Genomic DNA, 24699 nt, shown 5'->3' with positions numbered 1-24699 from the left:
AATAAAACTATACAAGCATTCAGCTATGTAGCTGTAAGAACAATTGTTTTCAAAATTTCTGAATGGTTTTTAATTTTTCCTCAGCATTTCAACATTTGCTATACTTATTATATTGCTTTAGTGAAAACAAAGTGAATGGGCATGGGGATGATGGTGGCACAAAGGTGCGGATGGCATGATTAATGACTCAAACTACCCACCTCAGTATTGAAAACCCAGCCCTCAGCCTGAAACCACGTCAAATCAACCTGTCAAAGACAAGGAGATTATTGTAACCCCATGTATATTACAATAAGACAAAATACCATTTCAAGATATTGGTTTAAGAAGGCACTCTCCAGATCCTAGGAGGCAGGAGTTCTGTTTGTGGAGACAGTCATTGATGCTGGGATTTCACATGGTATCATTTTCATAAGTTCTGTATAACTTTGTTTTATATAAAAAAAATTCTGTAGGAAGAATGAACTATATAATTAGTTGAATATAATTTAACATTTTTACTATGACAATGACAACCTGCATTTTTAATGCAAAGAAACTACACTCTACACTTTTGACTTCCAGTGCGAATAAGGCTTTTGGAGTCAATAGTGAATGCATGATATTTTGCAAGTGATATTGTCATATGTTATGGATTTTATAGGGACAAGATGGGATTCTTCATGTCTAAATCATTGGATGAAAGCCTAAAGAAACAGCAAGAATTCATGGCAGCAAACAGTGCTCTTCAGGTATGACTATAATTCTGAGAAAAAAGATGAACAGAATTGCACGTCATGTGTTGTTATCTGTTTTAGATGGTAATATGAGATGATTTGGCTTACCTAACGCTAGCATATTGATGAAATGATGCATTTCAGAACAGATTTTGCTGAAAAAAAGACTTGATAATATCGAGTTGTGTTATTTACCAAAAAGTCCATTGGTAGTGTAACACCATGGTACCTGCATTGACACATGTTATTTGCTGGCAAAAGTTGCCTATCTCTTGTTAATTGATGGAGCAAGGACTTTTCCTATTCGGAGGATTAATGACACTGCTGGTAAGTATATTCCTATTTTAAGTCAGATTGATGGTCAGTTTGTAAAACATTTGCTGCCAAGGGTAGCTGCTTACATAAAATAGAAAATGGAGGCTGGTGAAGCAGAGCTTGTGTAAACAGGCTATATAAGATAAAGTTGTTAATGAATTCAATGTAAGTAGTGCACCAAATCCATTTACATACTTTCAACAAAACTCTCACTTAGAAAATCAGATCCTGGTTAATCAGTTTTGATTGTCTCTTGGTAACCTGAAATCATTTCACCTAATGAAGGAGCAGCACTCTGAAGGCTTGAGATTTCAAGTAAACCTGTTGCACCATAGCCTGGTGTTGTGTGACTTCTGACCTCATCCACCCCAAACCAACACCGGCACCTTCATAATCTGAAACATCCCATTGAAAATAATCATTGTGGCTCTTTGTAGTCGAGGTCTTGGACTGAGATGGTGTTAGAGAAGACTGCTGAAATTGAATAGGGTGAGGCTCTGGAAGGGACCTGTAACTGACCTGACCCAGCATTTTGCAAATATATCCATAACAATGCGAGCAACCTCACCTCAGAGGTGAACAAATTAATTTTCGACTGAATGTGCATCTTAAAGTTTGGTTTCAAACCAGCCCATAGATCTATTGCAGGTGATTATTTTTTGAAGACACGAGAAATTTTTAGACATTTACTTTCATATGTGATATAGATGTCGCTGGCAAGACCAGCATTTGTTGTCCATCACTATTTTCCTTTGAACTGATTGGCATTCTAGGCCATTTCAGAGGGTAGTTAAGAGTCAACTGCAGTACTATAGGTCTGGCATCACATGTAGCCGGACCAGGTAAGGTAGCCAATTACCTTAATGAAAGGAAATGAGTGAACCAGATGCATTTTTACAAAAATCAGCATATGTCAGTCTTAAAATTTTAATTCAACAGTCTGGAATTAAAAGCTATCACCTGCTGTGGTGGGATTTCAACCTATTTCATCAGAACATTAGCCTGAGATTTTGGATTACTTGTGGAGTGTTATTTCTAACATGCCACCATTGCCTAGAATATGGGCATTAGAGGACTGATAGACCAAGTGACAAAGTTGATGTATGAGAATAAAGTAAACTATTATGATTCTATATCCTTTCTCCTACTCTTGTATGAAGTTCAATGGTTTAATTATTTCAAATTACTCTCAAGTCCAAATTGTCTATGAATGTGACCGTGCCTTCGCTGGCCTCGATACGTAGGTAGGCCTTTGACACTATGTCAAGAATAACAAAGAGAAAAACCATTTCTGGTGATTACATTCATGACTGAAATTAATTGTGCCCTCAATGATTCTTCGTTCATCTTCAGTAAACAATAGCACGTCAGGTTGTATTTTAACTTTCAGCTTAACAGCAAGCTGTTTAAAGATGGACAAGAAAAGGAGTACAAAACTTACATTCATCATTATATTAGCTGTTCAAGAGGAAACAGCGACACAATTTTTTTCACTATTTTGGAAGCTGAATTAGTTTGGCACAACCTCAGGCAGGACGTTTCATATGCCGCTGTTTCTTGCCCTGCTACATAAAGAGTTGGCAGAGCATGCAGCTGTGGTGCTACCAGCTGCCCTGCAGCCATTTTACTTTGAGTGGGGTGCAAATTGATGGAGGAATCTCTGTCGGGTGTTAATTGATGGAGGAAGTTCCATCTCAGAGAGTTGCCAGTTAATCAGATGGGGTGGGAGGAGACATCAGTGCCCAACTGCTGGAACCCAGGGCTGTAGGGGTCACAAAGTGTTCTTGGTGGGGTCTAAGCTAGGAGCTCCACCAGGGCCTGTGATTTATGTCACTGCCCTGGTATGAGTAATGCCAGGTCTGAGTGGACCAAAGATGTGCAGGTTAGCTAAATTGCCCATTGTGTCTAGGGATGTGTAGGTTGGGTGTATTTTCCGATGGGAAATGCAGAATTACGGAGATAGGGTAATGACATGGGTCTGGGTGGGATGGCCCTTGGAAAAATATCTGTGTGGACTTGATGGGCCAAAAGGCCTACTTCCGCACTGTAGGACTTCTGTGGTGGACACTGCTGAGATCACAGGAAGTGTCTGCAGAAGAGGAGCAGACCAAAGTCAGGTGACAGGTTGGAGAGGTTGAATGAGAGTTAAATGAGGCAATGACCTTATGTGGATGTCTCCAGTGGAGACAGGGGACCCCAGAGAGATTCCTTCCCTTGCCTAACACTAGCTCACATAGTGAAAGCTGCTAGCTAGCATCTGGCATGGCTCTCACACTATCTATGAGAAACAGATAGTAAGAGTTTCTCCAAGTACGTAACAAGGAAAAGAGTGACTGAAGCTATTATTGGTCTTCCTCGAGAGAAAGTTTAAGGAGGTGATGAATGAAAAACAAAGAAATGGCAGATGCTTCGAACAGGTAATTTTTGAAAACCGAAAGAACTGTGAATACTAGAAATCAGGAACCAAAACAAAAGTTTTTGGAAAAGCTCAGCGTCTAGCTTCATCTGTGAAGAAAAGATCAGAGTTAATATTTCAGGTCCAGTGACCCTTCTTCAGAACTGATGCTAACTGGGAAAACCTCGGTTATATGCAGAAAATAGGGAGGTGGGTGGGGTAGGGTGTAAACGATAGGATAGAGCCCAAAGAGAGAGAACAGTTGGACAGACAAAGGAGATGATAACGATCAGGCTGGGAGGGTGAATAATTGTTAATGGGGACTGTTAGTGACGAACAATAGGTAGTTTGTAGTGGCAGGCTATGTGGTAACAAGGCCTAGTGTGTAGTGTAGAGGACTAGGACATGGGAGAATTTAGGCCCTAAAATTATTGAACTTGATATTGAGTCTGGAGAGCTGCAGGGTCTCCAAGTGGAAAATGAGGTGTTTGTTGTTCTTCTAGCTTGCATTGAGCTCTGCTGGGAACACTGCAGCAAGCCAGCAACAGCGATATTGACCAGGGAACAGGATGGTGTGTTAAAGTGACAGGCAACAGGTAGGTCAGGGTCTTTTTTGCAAGCAGAAAGTACATGTTCTGCAAAGTGGTCACTCAGTCTATACTTCATTTCCCCAGTGTAGAGGACACCACATTGTGAGGAACGAATGCAGTAGATTAGATTCTGGGAAGTGCAGATGAAGTGTTGCTTCACCTGGAAACTATGTTTGGGCTCTTGGTTTATGGGGAGGGAGGAGGTAAATGGGCAGGTGTTACACCTTCACCAGTTACAGGGGAAGGTGCCATGCAACTGTTGGGGGTAATGGAAGAATAGACCAGCGTGACGTGGAGAGAACAATCCCTGTGGAAGGCGGACAAGGGAGGGGAGAGGAAATATGTGTCTGGTGGTGGCATCTCGCTGGAGGTGGCGGAAGTGGTGTCTGATAATCTTCTGGGTATGGATGCTGGTGGGATGGCAGGTAAGGACAAGGGGAAACCCTATTGCAGTTGCAGGAGGGAAGAGAAGGGGTGAGTGCAGAAGTGCGGGAGATGGGTCAGACCTTGTTGAGGGCCCTGTCGACAACAGTGCTAGGGAAGATAATAAAATGTGAGGCTGGATGAACACAGCAGGCCAAGCAGCATCTCAGGAGCACAAAAGCTGACGTTTCGGGCCTAGACCCTTCATCAGAGAGGGGGATGCGGAGAGGGAACTGGAATAAATAGGGAGAGAGGGGGAGGCGGACCGAAGATGGAGAGTAAAGAAGATAGGTGGAGAGAGTGTAGGTGGGGAGGTAGGGAGGGGATAGGTCAGTCCAGGGAAGACGGACAGGTCAAGGAGGTGGGATGAGGTTAGTAGGTAGCTGGGGGTGCGGCTTGGGGTGGGAGGAAGGGATGGGTGAGAGGAAGAAACGGTTAGGGAGGCAGAGACAGGTTGGACTGGTTTTGGGATACAGTGGGTGGGGGGGAAGAGCTGGGCTGGTTGTGTGGTGCAGTGGGGGGAGGGGATGAACTGGGCTGGTTTAGGGATGCAGTAGGGGAAGGGGAGATTTTGAAACTGGTGAAGTCCACATTGATACCATTTGGCTGCAGGGTTCCCAGGCGGAATATGAGTTGCTGTTCCTGCAACCTTCGGGTGGCATCATTGTGGCAGTGCAGGAGGCCCATGATGGACATGTCATCAAGAGAATGGGAGGGGGAGTGGAAATGGTTTGCGACTGGGAGGTGCAGTTGTTTGTTGCGAACTGAGCGGAGGTGTTCTGCAAAGCGGTCCCCAAGCCTCCGCTTAGTTTCCCCAATGTAGAGGAAGCCGCACCGGGTACAGTGGATGCAGTATACCACATTGGCAGATGTGCAGGTGAACCTCTGCTTAATGTGGAATGTCATCTTGGGGCCTGGGATTGGGGTGAGGGAGGAGGTGTGGGGACAAGTGTAGCATTTCCTGCGGTTGCAGGGGAAGGTGCCGGGTGTGGTGGGGTTGGAGGGCAGTGTGGAGCGAACAAGGGAGTCACGGAGAGAGTGGTCTCTCCGGAAAGCAGACAGGGGAGGGGATGGAAAAATGTCTTGGGTGGTGGGGTCGGATTGTAAATGGCGGAAGTGTCGGAGGATAATGCGTTGTATCCGGAGGTTGGTAGGGTGGTGTGTGAGAATGAGGGGGATCCTCTTGGGGCGTTTATGGCGGGGGCGGGGTGTGAGGGATGTGTTGCGGGAAATGCGGGAGACGCGGTCAAGGGCGTTCTCGATCACTGTGGGGGGAAAGTTGCGGTCCTTAAAGAACTTGGACATCTGGGATGTGCGGGAGTGGAATGTCTTATCGTGGGAGCAGATGCGGCGGAGGCGGAGGAATTGGGAATAGGGGATGGAATTTTTGCAGGAGGGTGGGTGGGAGGAGGTGTATTCTAGGTAGCTGTGGGAGTCAGTGGGCTTGAAATGGACATCAGTTACAAGCTGGTTGCCTGAGATGGAGACTGAGGTCCTGGAAGGTGAGGGACGTGCTGGAGATGGCCCAGGTGAACTGAAGGTTGGGGTGGAAGGTGTTGGTGAAGTGGATGAACTGTTCGAGCTCCTCTGGGAAGCAAGAGGCGGCGCCGATACAGTCATCAATGTACCGGAGGAAGAGGTGGGGTTTGGGGCCTGTGTAGGTGCGGAAGAGGGACTGTTCCACGTAACCTACAAAGAGGCAGGCATAGCTGGGGCCCATGCGGGTGCCCATGGCCACCCCCTTAGTCTGTAGGAAGTGGGAGGAGTCAAAAGAGAAGTTGTTGAGTGTGAGGACGAGTTCAGCTAGGCGGATGAGAGTGTCGGTGGAGGGAGCCTGGTCGGGCCTGCGGGACAGGAAGAAGCAGAGGGCCTTGAGGCCATCTCCATGTGGAATGCAGGTGTACAGGGACTGGACGTCCATGGTGAATATGAGGTGTTGGGGGCCAGGGAATTGGAAGTCCTGGAGGAGGTGGAGGGCGTGGGTGGTGTCACGGACGTAGGTGGGGTGTTCCTGGACCAAAGGGGAGAAAATGGAGTCCAGATAGGTGGAGATGAGTTCGGTGGGGCAGGAGCAGGCTGAGACGATGGGTCGACCAGGGCAGGCAGGTTTGTGGATTTTGGGAAGGAGATAGAAACGGGCCGTGCGGGGTTGGGGAACAATGAGGTTGGAGGCTGTGGGTGGGAGGTCCCCTGAGGTGATGAGGTCGTGAATGGTGTTGGAGATGACGGTTTGGTGCTCGGGTGTGGGGTCATGATCGAGGAGGCGGTAGGAGGTGGTGTCGGAGAGTTGGCGTCTGGCCTCGGCGATGTAGAGGTCAGTGCGCCATACTACCACTGCGCCACCCTTGTCTGCGGGTTTGATGGTGAGGTTGGGGCGGGAGCGGAGGGCTGCCCGTTCTGCGGGGGAGAGGTTGGAGTGGGTGAGAGGGGTGGAGAGGTTGAGGCGGCTAATGTCTCGACGGCAGTTGGAGATGAAGAGGTCGAGGGAGGGTAGGAGGCCTGGGGGTGGTGTCGAGGAGGAGGACTTGTGTTGGAAGCGGGTGAAGGGGTCAGTGGAAGGAGGGTTGGGTTCCCGGTTAAAGAAGTAGGCATGGAGGCGAAGACGGCGGAAAAACTGCTCTATGTCCGACCGTGACTGGTATTCGTTGATGTGTGGTTGTAGGGGGACAAAGGTGAGCCCCTTGCTAAGGACTGACCGTTCGTCCTCAGTCAGTGGGAGGTCTGGGGGGATGGTGAAGATGCGGCAGGGCTCAGTGTGGCTGTCTCCTCTGGGGTTGCAGGCTGTGGAGGTTCTGGGCAGAGCGATGAGGTCGTCGGCCGTGGGCGGGGTTCCGTCGGCCGTGGGCGGGGTTCCGCCGGCGTCGGCCGTGGGCGGGGTTGCGTCGGCGGTTGGAGGATCGGGGTGGGCGGCAGCAGCTGAGGTGAGTTTGGTGTGTGAGGTGTTGTACCTGGACGTGGAGGTGGTGACTGCAGCAGCGGTTCCGGAAGTTCTGTGGCCGGCGGGGGCGGATGTGACGTCATCGGTGGGGTCTCCGGCCGTGTCTTCATGGTCAATGGCGGCGGGTGCGTGGTGGGGGAGGGGCAGGAATCCTCTTGTGGGTGGCAGGGGCCAGTGAGTTGGTTGTACTTACGATTTTTGGTGTCCAGTAAAGCTGAGTGGAACTGGGTATTCAGTCTGTGGATCCTGCGGAGTATGAAAAACAGCAGAGGTCCTTTGCAGGTCTGGGAGAGGGAGGCTCTGAGCTGGGGCAGGCTGGATTGCAGTGCCTGGAGGTGCCGGCGCATGGCTGCAAGTGTCTGTTTCAGGACTCGCAGGGAGAACCGCTTCTGAAGGGTCTGAATATTCTGGGTGTAGAGGTGGTCACGGTTGGGGCCAAATTGGGAAGGCTGAAATGTGGACTGTAGTCCCTTGGGGATGATCTGGTTCCGTAGGCAGGTGCTGAGGAAGGTGATGTGGCTGTGATACCTGGTTTGCTTCAGGACATGGTCGAGCAGTTTCAAGGCCGAAGAGATTACAAGAGAGTTGCAGTGGGAGAGAGATTCCCTGAGGTTGGTCCGGAGGGAGGAGGGCAACTTCTTCGGGTTAGGCATCCCTGGAAGAGGCTTCGCAGTGAGGTTAAAATAGTATCAGAGATAATGGGAACTGCAGATGCTGGAGAATTCCAAGATAATAAAATGTGAGGCTGGATGAACACAGCAGGCCAAGCAGCATCTCAGGAGTGCTAGGGAATCCTTGTTTGAAGAAGGTGGACATTTCAGAGGCTCCCTTGTGGAAGTTGGCCTTATCTGAACATATAGGATGGAGATGGATGTTTTCAAACTGGGGTAAGACGAGAGAGGAATCACGGATGTATGAGGGCAGGGATTGGATCAGGAGAGAGAAGACTGTGTCAAGGTAAGAAGGGATGAGTTCTGTAGGGCAGGAGCGAGTGAAACAATGGGTCTGCCTGGACAGTTCTGTTTGTGGATTTTTGGAAGGGGCTGGGGCTATCTGCTTGGAAGTAGTGGAGGGGAGGTCACTGGATGAAGTGAGATCAATTATTGTAGTAGATACAATGGCCTAATGCATCAGGGTGGGGTCTTGGTCCAGGGGAAGATTGAAGGAGGTATCCGGGAGTTGGCACCCAGCCTCTGCAAGGGTAGAGGTCAGTATGCCAGCCAACCACAGCACCACCCTTATCAGCAGGCTTAATAACAAAGTCAGGGTTAGATCTAAGTGCACGGAGTGCAGTCACTTCAGAGGGAGATAGGATGGATTTGGTGAGTGGGGCAGAGAAATTCGGGCGACCAATATCACGTTGCCAGTTCTCAATTAACACACTGAGTGCAGGTAAAAGGCCAGAGGGAGGGGTCCAGGCGGAGGCAGAGTGTTGGAACTGGGCAAAGGGGTCTGGGATGAGGAGAGGACTCTTGTCCAAAGAAATGAACACAGAGGCAAACATGGTGAAGAGGAGTTCGGTGTCATGTTGTGCCTGAAATTCGTTAAGGTAGGGACACAGGAATAAAGCACAGGCCTTTGCTGAGTACAGAGCTGAGTTCAGCATTGGAAAGCGGAATATTAAGAGGGATGGTGAATACTGACAGGAGGTTGGGTTGGGAGAGGGGATGGAGTCAGAGGTAAGTTGGGGATAGGAAAGAGAAAGGTTCCAGACAGTCATGGGTATCTTTGAGTTGTTGTATCTTGTGGGTCTTGGCTGTCTTCACAGTGGAAGACTTAGAAAACCTCTCAAAGATAATTGAAAATAGGAGGGATAGGAAGGAATGAGCTCAAAAACAAAAATCACCATCAGTCAGGAAAGGTACTAGGAAGGCTATTGGACTTAAACACTGAAAAGTCCCCAAGACTGATTGACCTGTATCCCAAGTCTTAAAAGAGTTTGTCACACAAAATAGAAAATGCTTGGTTAGAATTTTCTAAAACGCCTTCAGTTCTGGAAGGGTCCAGTGGATTTAAAGTGGCAAATATGTATAGGCAGTGACCTAGTGGTATTATCACTGGATTGTTGATCCAGAGACCCAGGTAATGTTCAGGGGGCCCAGTTTCAAATCCTAAGAATGGCAGATGGTGGAATTTGAATTCAATAAACATCTGGAATTAAGAGTCTAGTGGACACCATTGTTGATTGTTGGAAAACCCCATCTGGTTCACTAATCTCCTTTAGGGAAGGCAACTGCCATCCTTACCTGGTCTGGCCTACATGTGATTTCAGACCCACAGCAAGGTGGTTGATTCTCAACAACACTTAGGGCGATTAGGGATGGATAATAAATGCTGCCTAGCTAGTGATGCCCTCATCCCAAGAATGAATAAAAAGAAAAGAAGGAGGCAGAAATGAGGAAACTGCAGGACAATTAGCCTGGCATTTGTCATAGGAAAAGTGCTCAAATCCATTATTATAGAGGTTACAAAAGGATTCTATGAAAATCACAATGTGATCAGGGTACACAACATGGCTTTGTGACATGCTAAGTACCTATTAGAAATTTTTGATGAAGTAATGTTCACAATAGGTCAAAGGAAACCAGTGGATATGGTGTGTTTGGATTTCCAAGAAGCATTTGATAAGATTTCTCATCAAAGGAGTCTACACAGGATAACAGTACATGGTGTAGAGCATAACATAAATATGGGTAAATTCTGAGTTAGCTAACAGAAAGTAGGACTAGATAAGTTTGTTCTGGATTGGTAAGTTATAACTATAACAATGTCATAGGGATCAGTGTTAGGGCCTTAACTATTTATGTTCTTAATTAATGATCTGGACTGAATGTATGATGGCTAAATTTGGTGATGATACCAAGATAGGAAAGCTAGTAAGTTATCAAAAGGAAGTAGAGAGTTTGCACAAGCAACATTGTATTTAAATAGAATGAATGCAATTTTTAGTGTTACAGAGAGATCTCTAGTACATGATTCGTATAAAGTTCATATGCAGTATACACTAAATGATTAAGAAGATAAATGGAATGTTGTCATTTATTGCAAGAGTAATGGAATGTAAAAACCAGCCAGTATAACTACACCAGTAGAGGGTGTTGGTGAGACAATGTCTGACATAATTTGTAGTGTTCCCATTACTTAAAAAAATTGCTTAAAAACAGTTCAGAGAAGGTTCACCCATCTGATACCTGAAAAAAAATTGAACAAGTTGTTGTCACATAGTCTGCTTTTCCACACAACACACATTGCCACTAACATTCTCCATTAATAACTATTCACCCTCGTGACCAGATCATTATCCACTCCTTTGTCCAACTGCTCTTCTCTCCCTTTGGGCTCTATCCCCACCTATCATTTACTCCTTACCCTCTCCCCCCAACTCTCTCTTCTACATATAAACCAGCATTTCCTAGCTGCCATCAGTTCTGAGGAAGGGTCACTTGACCCAAAACATTAACTCTGATTTCTCTCCACAGATGCTTTTAGACTTGCTAAGCTTTTCCAGCATTTTCTGTTTTGAGACTATACCCATTTGAGTTCAGAAGAATGAGAGGTAGAATTATTAAAACATGTTACTCTTGAAGGAATTTGATAGGATGGTACCAGGAAGATGTTCCCCTGTTATCAGCATGAATACCAACTTTTCCCAGCTATGATCAGTTCTGTTGGACTTTACATTAATTTGCATTCCCTCCACAATTGCTGCCAAACTTGCTGAATGTCTCCAGCAATTTCTGTTTTTGGTTTAGATCTTCAGTATCCCCAGTTCTGTCTTAGATGTTTCCTCTGGTTGGGTAGATTAAAACAAGGATATGTGGTTTAAGACAAAGATGAGAAGAATTTTAAGAATTTTTTTTCTCTCAAAGTATCATTAGAGTCTGAAATTGCCTACCTCACAGGGAATGGAGGTTGGGTTTTTAAATTCATTCAAGCCTGTGTTTGATAGGGTTTTAACAAATAAGGGAATCAAGGTCAGAGGGAGGTGGGCTGACAGGAAAGTGGATCTGTCACCACAACCAGGTCACCCATGGTCTTTTATTCAATAGTGGAGCAGACTCATGGGATGAAATGACGTACACTCCTGTTCCCAAGTTCTATATTTCCATGCTATGGGAAAACCCTGTGGTGGGAGCCAGATGAGGTTCTTAAATTGGTCCCATTAGGACCAAGACTGCATGAGCTGGTCTCCTAAACTCCAGGTGAAATAAAAGGCAGGTAGTCTTGGAAGACCGCCATGCTGCATTTTACAAGTCCCTATTTTCAAACCTGTCAGTGAAGACCTGTAAAAGTTCACTCTTAAAAAAAATCAAGAAGATATCAGCCGCAGTATTCCACTCAGGTAAACTAAAACTGGTGAAAAGTCTTTACAGGCTTTAATTCCTCAAATAGTTTGAGATTTGATTTACAGAGGATTCAAAAAGCAATACCTGCCAAATATGAACATGGATGGATGAGTGGTAATCGGTTTTAATGTTGCTAGTATCCTTCCTCACAGGCCTACAGAGTCAAACAATGGTTCAAAATTGCCTTTGTAGCACTTGTAATCATTGAAGCTTGAGATTGCAGTTCCATTTGAACAATGACAATGATAATAGTAATAATGACTGCTGTTGAAAATCCTTTGTGAACTCTCCAGGCAAGGGAGTTCAGTGCTATGTTTCTCACAGGTCAACGCTGTGAGCGAGGCCCTCTTGGTACCACAGTGTCTGAATGTTTTGTGTCCCTGTGTGTCGTGATAGAGAATCCAAATTCATCCTTTCCTTCTTAGAACTTGGAGACAGCCACTGAGACAGAATGCAATGAAACTCTAGAAGTAGAACTTTTCAATTCACATTGGAGATTGGACCAGAAGAAGTAATGCCCAAGAACTAGTGTCAGTGTGCAGCTTTGCTGGCATTTTACACCTGTTTTTCTTCTAGAAGGAATGGAGGTAGCCTTTTAGATCACTTAAATGGATTACTAAGACCACTGAAAAGAAGCCACTCAGAATTCAAAGCTGCACGTTTTTAGACATTGTGATTGTGGAGTTTTGCAGAAATATTTAACAGTTACAATCAGCTCTTGACTGAACCTTGGATTGTCATTGTGGCCATCTAATAAGTGACCAATCCTGTTCACGTTCCTCAGGAATACACTGTCAAATCTAGCAGAGCCTCTCCTAACCAGGACTGTGCTGAGGAGGATCCATCCCATTTGAACATTCTTGCTGTCCTTGAGATCGCTGTGATGGTGGCAACATCAATGTATCCATAGCATGAGTTTGAAAAACTTTGTTATAAGTTTATTGGTAGCAGCTCACTAACAACATCATCAGCCTGCATTTGCATGGTCTCCAGTGTAGTGATCGGTCCAGTGGTGCTCTACAGGAATGTTATCAGACACGAAGTGCACATTTATGTTACAGCAGGTGACTAAAAGCTGGTTCAAAGAGCAAGGTTTTATAGAGGTGGGAGACAGGGAAATTTAAGAATGGAAATCCATTGCTTAGGGCATGGGAGTTGAACATACAGCTGTCAGTGGTGGCCACAGGAGCAGAAACGATTTTTACTTTGCTCAAGAACAGAATTTAGTCATATTAATACCTTTGAATATAGGAATGTTCTATCAAATTTCCATGGTGTAGAACGTCAGCTTTGTGGCAGAATGGTGTGCTCAAATAGTGAACAGTTGACACCTTACTTCTGAAAGTAAATTAATGTGACAGTCTGCTGTGTTTGAATGCATAGAGGTCTTGGTGAATGAATGTGTAGTTACATTAATTTCATCTATCTCCTGTGACACATTTCATTGGGAACACATTTGTTGGGAGCAAATGGGTGTTTAGATTTGCTACCAAAGCAAATTCATTTTTCCAAAATCATAAACAACGTCTTAGTTTGTTTTAGAACCTCCCAGTCGCAAACCATTTCCACTCCCCCTCCCATTCTCTTGATGACATGTCCATCATGGGCCTCCTGCACTGCCACAATGATGCCACCCGAAGGTTGCAGGAACAGCAACTCATATTCCGCCTGGGAACCCTGCAGCCATATGGTATCAATGTGGACTTCACCAGTTTCAAAATCTCCCCTTCCCCCACTGCATCCCTAAACCAGCCCAGTTCATCCCCTCCCCCCACTGCACCACACAACCAGCCCAGCCCTTCCCCCCCCACCCACTGCATCCCAAAACCAGTCCAACCTGTCTCTGCCTCCCTAACCGGTTCTTCCTCTCACCCATCCCTTCCTCCCACCCCAAGCCGCACCCCCAGCTACCTACTAACCTCATCCCACCTCCTTGACCTGTCCGTCTTCCCTGGACTGACCTATCCCCTCCCTACCTCCCCACCTACACCCTCTCCACCTATCTTCTTTACTCTCCATCTTCGGTCCGCCTCCCCCTCTCTCCCTATTTATTCCAGTTCCCTCCCCCCATCCCCCTCTCTGATGAAGGGTCCAGGCCCGAAACGTCAGCTTTTGTGCTCCTGAGATGCTGCTTGGCCTGCTGTGTTCATCCAGCCTCACATTTTATTATCTTGGAATCTCCAGCATCTGCAGTTCCCATTATCTCTTAGTTTGTTTTCTTTGTTTATCGTCCATTTGTTCTGTTTAAAGTTTGTAGAACTTACTGCTCCAGCATACAAATGAATTTTTAAGTTTGATAATCACTTATTCAGCAGTTTAAATCAGTAGAAAGGTCATGGATGTGTGGAATAAGAAAGCTAATAAGAAAAACTTGGATTCATTCATAGCACTCAACTTTACTTCTAAAATATTGATATAGCATATTGAAAACATTTAATAACAAATAAAAAAAGGGGTATGAATGCAAATTGTTAAAGAGATGATCTTCAGTGAACAGTTTCTGCAACCTGACAGTTGCCATTGGAATTAATGCCCTCTGGGAATGTATGCAAATCAGAAAACAGCCCAGCCACAATCAGGTGATGTCCCATCAGGATTTTCCATCTTGTTTGATATTTGGGTGTAATATAAATTGGATGGATGGGGCTTTTGTTCCACTCATCTAAGCTGGTCAGCCAGGAGGCCATACTAATTTCATTGCTGGGTGCAATTTGACTACAACTGGCATGCTATTGGTGCTGACAGTACTCGCTGTACACAGTTTGCAAACTGGGAAAGTGAGAAATATGCTACATGCAGACAGTTGCCAACGATATCTATTGGACAGTCATTTTGTGGGACTGAAGGCGAAGTGACTTCGATCAAAGTCTCCCACAGACATTGTGATGGATATGTTTACAGATCAAGTTAGCAGCCAGGACTTCCTCTTTTCCTCCATACAAGATAGGTAGACAAAGAAATTTTTCAGCAGCATTGACCCCCTTTGGCCTGAATGTGATGCAAGGGAAAGAAAACAATGTCACTACGGCTGCTAACATATGACCTGCTTTTTGGTATCTCCTTGTGCTTGCACTCACTTTGTTACAGCTCCATCACACCCTTGTCAACTATGTTGAAACTTCAAATAGCATGAAAGCCTTTGAATAAGTCATGGATTGATCCCCTTTTCCATTTCAAAGGAGAAGCTGACACTCAAGAAAAGACAGAAATGGGGCCAGGAGGAATTCTGGATTCTGACGCTAATAAGGTCAACCTCGGAAACTGCTCACAGTTGACATCCTTGTTTTCCTCTGAGGACAGAGATGAACCAAAGACCTTTCAAACAATGACCACCTCTTCAGCAATGACTCAATGAAAAGAATTACTGCCAGCAAACCTCTGCTAATATTTTTGAATGTAAAGCAGTCTTGTCCAGCTTTTGCCACATTGCCACAGTGCACTATGATCTGCACGTGATTGCTTTACTAGATGATATAGGTCTTGGTGACACCATTAATATCTCACAGGATTGCTAGCTTGACCATGTTTTGTATGAAGGCTTTAGAAGACGGTATGATACTGTAAGTGACACGTTACAGGTTGTTATCTTGCCATGCGTATAATGGCGCCTGAATACTGGGCATTTGGCAGCAGTTAGTGTATGAGGAAACATTTTGGGCATTGCACACTTTCTCCATTCCTGTGTTGCTGTTGTCATTGAAGCTTTTGGTACAGTGTGCAGCAGGACAAACATAAATCCTGATAGTTACAAGAGCTGCATGAGAAACCAATTTAAGATAATCGGTCAAATGAGTAACGTGGTTCATTTATGCTTACTAGAAGCAACATTACTTTGTGCCCAAAGATTTGCTTTGTACAACAAAAAGGACAATGTTATACTTTTTCTGAATTACCCAGGAACTTGGAAAGTCCGTAGTTTGCAGATTCCTTCTCCATGCTATCCCCTCAACCAACCAGTTCGACTTGCCATCCAATCCCTTGCTGTATAAATTATTGTGATTTATTAAATATTTGTATTGAAGTTTGGAATCCTTGCATTTATTCTGATGAATCCAAGATGAATTACTTCAGCAACCTGTTTCTTATTTCAGTGGTATTCCAGGTTTGTACAACCAAACATTCTTGTCCCATATTCTGCTGGTGAGCTGTGCTACAGCTGCTTTCCTCAGGCACATCTCTTTCTCATTTGTGGGCTGTCCCTTTGGATGGTCAGCTTGACATTTATTTTTTGTGATGTCTTCTCTCAGCTAGTCTACTAATGAGGACGATGCCATGATGTGCCAAATTAAGCAATGCATTACTTCTCCACCTGCTACTGCAGGAGGCACCATAACTCTGAATTTGCTGCTCAGCTTTGATGTTGCTATATATTTAATAAGAGAATATGTATTTTGAAGTAACCAAAGGTGGAATATTAGAATGGTCTGAGGGGTGTAGGCTATCGTGAGATTTGCAGCAGAACTGGACAGGAAGTCTGGTGAGGCCCATCTTGATATTGGGAGCACCTTGCAGCATCATTTCTGCTTTTGATGAGTGGTGAAGTGAGTTTCTTGCTCAATTTGCCAATTAAGTTGCTTGTTAAAGACCTTGCTAAAGGCACAACTCACCTTATTATTTAATTTGCTATCTTACCAATTTGGCTAGATGTTGAGAAAACTGTGGAAACTAGAATGGGTACCTGGTGAATTCAGCTTGTCACTTGATCCAAAGGATCTCTGTATTGCTCAGCATCATAAGGCACAATCCACAAGCATCAGCCACACTCAGCCCTTATTTATAGACATTGAAATTTGACATATGCCAACCTTGTGGCACCTTTCGGATACACTGGCAGTGTGCTCAGAAAGCACAGACTTGCATTGCAAGGTTCATCAGCAACTAGCATTGCAAGGCCGCAGCAAACACACTCTGCATGCAAGGACAGACATTCAGCTTATGAATTGGACCAGGCTGCATTTCAGGGTTGTCCGCTTTGTCTCTTTGTATTCATCGTCAGCAGTTATTTGCAGACTCTCAGCATCCATGACGTGCCGTATTAGCATCTTGCCACTTCACCTAGAGCTATCAGCATTGCTGAATTGAAGTACTCTTGCAGGGATGCACAGACAGGCTGCCTGTCAGTAAGAATCTGTCCATTGGCTGGATCTGTGGAAAACCTGATGTATGGCACCCCAAGACATCAATCTAATATCTTCAGCGTGTGCCAGCTGCCTGTGCAGAAAATACAATGCATGTCTATGCAACGAAATAGCCACGTGGGAAAGTCGGTATAGGACAATCCACAGTCCATTCAGGCAATGGGCGTGGTGGTGGTAGTGTTGAGGTGGCTGCTGTCGGTCAGGGTTTCACAGTACCATAAGCCATTGGCATGGTCTGTACACACTCTCTAGGGTCAGTATCTTCTTGGGCTGTTCAGTATGTGATCTGTGCAGCTACATTACTGGAAGTGTTCAGTGGTCAGTCCTGTGAGGCCACCACAAACAGTCAGGGGAATCATATATTCTCAGTCAGGGAGTTGACAGTACAACAGACAAAGGTCTAGCCAGTTATGTCTAGGGCTTGTCAAAGTCAGGAGAGGCTGGAGGAAAATACAGTCCAGGAATCATTCGTTGTTTGAAAAATGAGTGGAAAGGGTGTTTTGTTGAGACAATATGCAATTGTCAAAAGTGGTAGGAGAGACAAGGAAGGGGAAGGATCAGTGGCATTTGCAGAGATGGGGACAAGGACAGTGACGGGGATGGGAGAGGAAGTTCACGTGTACAGAGGAATTATGCATAACATCAGAGGGTATGGTTGGCTGTTGGTGGGGGAAGGAGATTTATTGACATCACCATGGCCTGCACAGGGGGAACACCTCAAGATGTAAGGTGGACAATCATGAATTTGGAACATCTGGGTTCAGGGGACAATGAGCACTATTCTATGCAAAGTTCAATATGTTGGAACTGTACATGGCGGCATCTGGTTTAAATGAGCTGCATGGTAGCGTGAGGAGAAAATGGACATGGTTGCTCTTGGGATGTGGGGATACTAGGTGGCCAGGTGAAGCCTGGAGCTGATTCTGTCCACTACAGACTGCATCTCAAACTATCATTTGCTGTTCTCTAGATGCAAATTAATACTGGAAAACGGCTGAAATAATGCCAGGGAAGGGGGTTTGGGTTGTAGTGGTATAGCCAGTATCAGTTTGATGGTTGAGAGCATTTGAGGGATGTTGAAGGACTAAATACATGAATCAGGCCTTTGCAAAGTCCAGGTATATTTCATATACAACCGTTTCATTGCCTGTTTGCTATGCATGCAGAGTGAAGGTGCAGCGTGATGTCACTGTTAGTCAAAGGCTTTGCACCATGCCATTTGTCCTTGCAAATTGAACATGAATAAACTGAATGGAATCTCAATAATGAAGTTAGCTAGAATGACTTAAAAAGAAACCATTGCTGGTCAAAGGTGATCTACTATCGTGCAACTTCTAAAGGTCCTGTCGGAACTGCACACCATCACTTCATCATCTGTCATCAAAGTGTAGTGATGATCTATCCTGAATGTAGTGAGAAGATGAATGATTGGTATGGGTCTGGGAAATGAAGAGATTCAGAGTAGAGCAGGCACTGCCTTTTGATGAGAGGTGACCCCTCAGCCAATACAGCACCATCACTATGATTCTGCACATGCTGAGGCTGAAGCTGAATGAATGACCAAGACAGGATTGTCTTTACCAGGGCACTGCATGTCTCACTGTATGAAGAATTGTGCTCAGCCATCATCTCTATGGTATGTCATTGACTCTTCTGACACCTAAGAATCATTTACACTGCTTTTGTTCCCAGTATTGATCATTTCCACCTGGAGAATCTTACGTTGTAGGTTCCATTGGTTGCACACCTTTGGCACTAAAACAGCAACATTTCAATGCTGCAGAATTCATCAGCAGAAAGAGATTGCATTTGATTAATGTTCTGGTGATCTGCATTCACTATCACCACTTACTGGAGATATGTGCCCTTTGCCATGACTCTTATATTCTGGAGCATTCTTGTGTCCCTGGTTCACTTAAGGGTCCAGTTGTCTTAAAGGCTGCTTACTAGGATATATGAACTACCTACTGCAAACAGGCAGATGACAATATTGTACTAATCCCTGACTGATGTGGAGGACAGATACAATGCAGCTCATGCCTTAACCAGGGCTGTGCTGGATCAGATGTTAGGGCAGCTGTAGATGTTATTTTGCTGCTTTGACCAGTCTAAAGTGTTCCTTCAGGAGAGTGCAGATAGAGTGTGCTGTTTTAACCTGGTGTGCTGTTCGATTAGGTGGTTTTTGAATACTCCAAGAACTGGGGAAAGGAAGCAGTCTCCTGAGGGCACTGGGGAGAAAAAGCTCTTTTGGATGACTTAGTACCAATGCATTGGGTGCTAAAAAGCAGACAGGACCTGATTGACTCCTGGTTCCAATGGATGAGTGTGCAGAAGACTGTCATGAACTGTAGAATTGAGTGGTGTTTAACGTTTTGGTGGTGAACTGTAGCCTCATCTAGTTTTGTTTGTGTTCTGTTTTGTTGTCTATCAATGAAAGCTCATGTTTGGGATTGTCTGATTGCTTGCCTCTATGGGTCGTTCTCCTATTGAACAGTGACAAGATGCGGGTCTGCAGTGGACAGAGTAACAGGACCTTGGTGAGTGTGTTTACCAGGGATGAAGCTAAGAATATATAGTGTTGCCTGGTGGCTAAACAGCAATTCGGGTGAGAAAATGGTGTATGTGCAAGAGAGGGTCAGTCATTGCCAGCCATGTGCTATGAGCAGTGTGGCTGCTGTTGGTGAGGGGCAACATCAGACCCTAAGAAATGGGTACAGGTGTCACCCATTCGGTTTCTCGAGCCTGATATACCATTCAATTAGGTCATGGCTGGTCCAATATTATTCACATTCCCCTACTTATTCAGAATCTATCTATCTTATTCTTCAATATACACAAGGTCACTGCCCTGACAATTCTTGGTTGTAAGAGGTTCCACATATTCTCAACCCTTTGAGAGAAAATTTTCCTCATCGCTGTCTTAAATTGGCTCCATTATTCTGAGACTGTGTCCTCTGTTCCTAAACTTTCCCATGACGGAAAACATTCTTTCAGCATTTATCCTGTCAAGACCCTTCAGGATTCTATATGTTTCAATGAGATTACGTTATTCTTCTAATTTCCAATGAGTAGAGTCCCAATCTATTTATACTTTGCTAAAAGGACAGGCAGTCCATACCAGAGATCATCCTAGCAAACCTTCTCTGAACATCATCCAGTGAAATGATACATTTCCTGAAATAAGGGGACCAGAACTGCTCATAGTACTCCATCTGTAGGGTAGTTGTGGTAGGTGACTTTGACCTTCCTCTTATTGACTGGGAATCCCTTAGAGCCAGGGGCTTGGATGGAGAGCAACTTGTTAGTTGTGTGCAGAAGGGCTTTTTGAGGCAATCTGTTGATAATCCAACGAGAGGGGAAATCATACTAGATTTGGTCCAACGGAAAGAGCCAGGATGTTTCAGTCAGAGAGCATTTCAGGCTTAGTGACCATAACTCTGTAAGATTTCGAGTAGTCATGGAAAAGGACACAAGTGGCCCTAGGATAAGGGTGCTTAGTTGGGCGAGAGCCAATTACACCCAAACTAGACAGGAACTGGAGAATGCGGATTAGAAGCAGTAATTTGAGGGCAATTCTAATTCTGGCATGTGGGAGGCTATTAAAAACCAATTGACTAAAGTGCAGGATATGCATGTCTGTATAAAACTAAAGGGTAGGAATGGAAGAATTCAGGAACTATGGATGACGAGCAAAATTGTAAGGTTAGTCAAAAGAAAAAGGGAAGCATACGACAAGTCTAGGCAGTTACAAACTGACAAAGCCCTGGAGGAGGACAGAAAAATTAGGAAGGAACTCAAATACACAATAGGAGGGCAAAAAGGGGCCATAAAATGTCTTTAGCAAACAGGGTCAAGGAAAATCCCGGGGCTTTTCATGCATGTGTTAGGATAAAGAGGGTGACAAGGGAAAGAGTAGGCCCACTCAAGGACAAAGGAGGGATGTTAGACATAGAGCCACAGGAAGTGGGGGAGATCATGAATGAGTACTTTGTATTGGTTTTAATCAAGGAGAAGGACACAACTGATGTTGAGTTCAGAGATGAGTGTGTGAATACTCCAGAGAATGTCAACATATTGAATAAGGAAATTTTTGGAATCCTAAATTGCAATAAGATAGACAAGTCCACTGGACCAGATGGGAGCCACCCCAGCTGGGGCTTTGGCAGATATCTTTTCATTCTCGTTGACCACAGGTGAAGTTCCAGAGGACTGGAGATTAGCAAATGCTGTTCCCTTGTTTAAGAAAAGGTGTAGCAATAATACAGGAAACTACAGACCGGTGAGCTTGACATCTGTGGTGAGGAAGCTTTGGAGAAGATATTGAGGGACATGATATATGCATGTTTGGAGGAAAATGGACATGTTAGTGACAGGAAGCATTACATCATACAGAGAAGGTCATGTCTCACCAACCAGATTCAGTTTTTTGAAGACGTAATGAGTATAATTGAAGAGCGAAGGGCTGTGGATGTACTTTCTCTAGACTTTAGTAAGGTATTTGTTAAAGTCCCACTTGGATGGTTGGTACAAAAACTAAAATCACTAGATTTGGGGTGGGCTAGCTAGGTGGATAGAAAACTAGCTTGGTCAGAGAATACAGAGGGTAGTGATGGAAGAATGTTATTCAGAATAGAGACCAGTAACTAGTGGTGTTCCAAAGGGGTCAGTCCTAGGTCCTTTGTTATTTGTAGTATATATAAATGATCTGGAGGAGAATGTGGGTGGTTTGATAAGCAAGTTTGCTGATGACATGAAGATTGGTGGAGTTGCTGATACTGCCAATAATTATGTAAGTACACAACAGGATATAGATAGATTGCTGACTTGGACAGAAAAATGGAAGATGGAGTTTAATCCAGAAAAATGCGAGGTGATGCATTTTGGAGGATCAAATTTAGGTGTGAATTATATTGTAAATAGCAGAACTTTTAGGAACACTAACATTCAGACATCTGGGCATACAGGTGCATAGTTCCCTAAAAGTGGCAACACAGGTTGCCAAGGTGATTAAGAAGGCATATGGCATGTTTGCCTTCATCAGCCGGGATGTAGAGTACAAGAGTTGCAAACCATGTTGCAGCTATACAACACGCTTATTAAGCCGCATTTGGAGTATTATGTGCAGTTTTGGTCACCGCATTACCAGAAGGATGTGGAAGCTTTGGAGAGTCCAGAGCAGGTTCACCAGGATGTTACTTAGTCTTCACAGCATTGGCTATGAGGAAAGGTTAAAAAGACTAGGATTGTTTTCACTGGAAAGATGGCAGCTGAGAAAAGACCTGATAGAGGTCTACAAAATTATGAGAGGCATTGAAAGAGTGGATAGTCAGAGGTTTTTTATCGCAGGGTTGAAGTTTCAATTAGAAAGGGGCACATGTTCAAGGTCAGAGGGGGAAGGTTTAAGGGCAATGTGTGAGGAAAGTTTTTCACGTAGAGAGTGGTAGCAGCCTGGAATGCACTACCAGAAGAGGTAGTGGAAGCAGGCACATTGAAAACATTTGAGAGTCACCTACGTGGGTACGTGAAGAGGGACGGAATAGAGTGATATGGATCGAAAAATGGTAGGTTTTTAGATTAATTAGGGCATGATGGTCGGCACAGGCTTGGAGAGCTGAAGGGCCTGTTCTCATGCTGTACTTCTTCATTTGTTCATGTATTGTACCATTGTACAACATTGTTACAGTTGCAGTTATACTCCAACCCCATTGAAATAAGGGCTAATATTCCTTTAGCATATCTATTTACTGCTGCACTGGGTGCTAGCTTTGTTTCATAGACAATTGCCTCCAAGTCCTTTTCTGGTACAGATTTTTGCAATTTTTCTGTGTTTATTCTGTTCTTTTGCTCTCCCTTCCATAATGAACAACTTCACACTTTTCCACCATCAGACATCACTTGCCAACATTTTGCCCACTTACTTAACCCACCTATATCTCTCTATAAAATGTTTATATCCCTCTCACAACTTGGCTTTCTACCTATTTTTGTGTTGTCTGCAAATTTGGCTACAGTACATTCACTTTGTTCCTCCAAGTCATTAGTAGGACTGTAAGTAGTTGTGGTCCTGGCACTGACCCCTGTGGAACCCTAATGGTCATATGTCACCACCCTGAAAAAGAATCCCTTAACACCTCTAGCTGTTTCCTGCACATAAGCCAATTCTGTATCCATTCTAATATACTATCACTAATACTGTCGGTTCTTATCTCATGACATAACCTTTTGTGAGGTACAGTAGATTTCCAACACTTACCCAGTGCACAGCAGTCTTTTCAAATATGGCACACTCACAAGAGCTGCCAGTATTTCAGCAGATAGCTGCTGAGTGATGAATTATTCCAAAAATGGTATGTGATAAGATGCAGATAAAATTGAACATAATGGACCACCATAGAAGCTGAGTTACTAAGGTAGTTAATAAGGCCAGATTGGTAAGATGCAGCAAAAATTCTTATTAAGCCTCATGGCAAAACCATGATACCTCGCATTTAGCAATAATATTCAGCCCAAAATGTTTGTTGCATTGAAATACTATTCCTTTTAAAAGACTGCATTACCTTTTGATTATCCAGCTATTCACATCATGCAAATTCTGTAACAGGAATCTGTTATAAAATTTGGAAGGCAGGAAACAAAATTGCTCCAGAAATGATGACACCCAGCTAAAGCAGTTTAAAATTTGTTGTACAACTGGCTGGAGCCCAGCTGACAGAAAATCCATTTTTTAAAAATATTGTTTATGCCGTATGGACATCACTGGTTATGCTAATATTAATTTTCCCTTTTCAGATTATCCTTTAGAATGTATTAGTTTGCTGCCTTCTTGAATGGCTGCTGCTCTTAGGGTGTAGGAACAACACGTGCTATGGGACAAGAGTACCAAGATTTTGACCCAGCAACAATGAAAGAACAACGATATAATTAGGATGCCGTGTGACTTCTAGGGGATCTTGCAGATGATGGTAGTCTCATACATCTTGGAAGATGCTATCAAACAAGGCCTTAGTGTGTTGTTGCAGTGCATCCTCTAGATGGAACATACTGCTGCCACCATGTATTGTTTATGGAGGAAATGAACACGGAAGATGATGGAATGTTCAAAGATTATACAGCTCTCTGTGCATTTCGGGTCCCTCTTGTTCTTATCTAGCAACTCTTGTTCGAAAAAGTGAAAATATGTTCAGAAGGAATTTGTAGTTTTCATGTATTCTTAATTTTAGTTTTAGAAATGCTAGACCTTGACATCAGGTCACAAATGTTAAGCAATTATAATTTAATTCAGATTTCCAGTGTCCACAGTATTATACTTCCTGATCACTTGAGTTCTTTTAAGGTTCTATGAGGACTGTTTTGAGTCTGGACAGAAAATAATTTCTGGAACTTACTATGTGTTGGCATTCCTATCCATTTATCGGCATCATATTTCTAAATGAATAGAAATTGTCCAGTCACACTAGACAGTCTTAAGATACACAATCGGAAGAGGGAAAGAACATTCAGTTTTCAGATATCAGTATCCCTGCGCTGCAGAAAATCTGACCTTTTCAGAATTGTTGATGAACTTACAGAACATACCGAGCTCAAAATCCTTGTGACATTACCAAATAAGTGACGTTTATCGGAAATCTCTTACCTAAAATAAATGGCTGCCTTTTTGTAATCTCCAGTTGGGATCACTTACACATTTTGTCTGGGACACAGAGCTATCTCATAGTCGATAAGAATGTTACTCATAAAGTAATGAGACTGGAAATAAAACTGCGCATTTGTTTTATATTTGAATATTTAATAGCATTTGAAATCTGCTTTAAACAACTTAGCTATTAGAAAATTTGATT

General features: G+C 44.2%; 1 protein-coding gene across 1 annotated transcript in view; it reads left to right on the top strand.

Moving 5' to 3' along the window:
* Positions 1-24699, top strand: part of plgrkt (plasminogen receptor, C-terminal lysine transmembrane protein) — a 66171-nt gene that overhangs the window by 16812 nt on the left and 24660 nt on the right. Inside the window, exon 2 of the mRNA XM_048528168.2 lies at positions 644-731. Coding sequence (XP_048384125.1) covers positions 651-731 — 81 coding nt within the window. The 5' untranslated portion in view covers positions 644-650. The remainder of the gene's footprint in view (positions 1-643; positions 732-24699) is intronic.

The sequence above is a fragment of the Stegostoma tigrinum genome, chromosome 3 (assembly GCF_030684315.1).
Source record: "Stegostoma tigrinum isolate sSteTig4 chromosome 3, sSteTig4.hap1, whole genome shotgun sequence".
Taxonomy (NCBI): Eukaryota; Metazoa; Chordata; class Chondrichthyes; order Orectolobiformes; family Stegostomatidae; genus Stegostoma; species Stegostoma tigrinum.
Note: the sequence above shows the minus strand (reverse complement) of the source record. Positions and strands in the feature narration are given on the sequence as shown.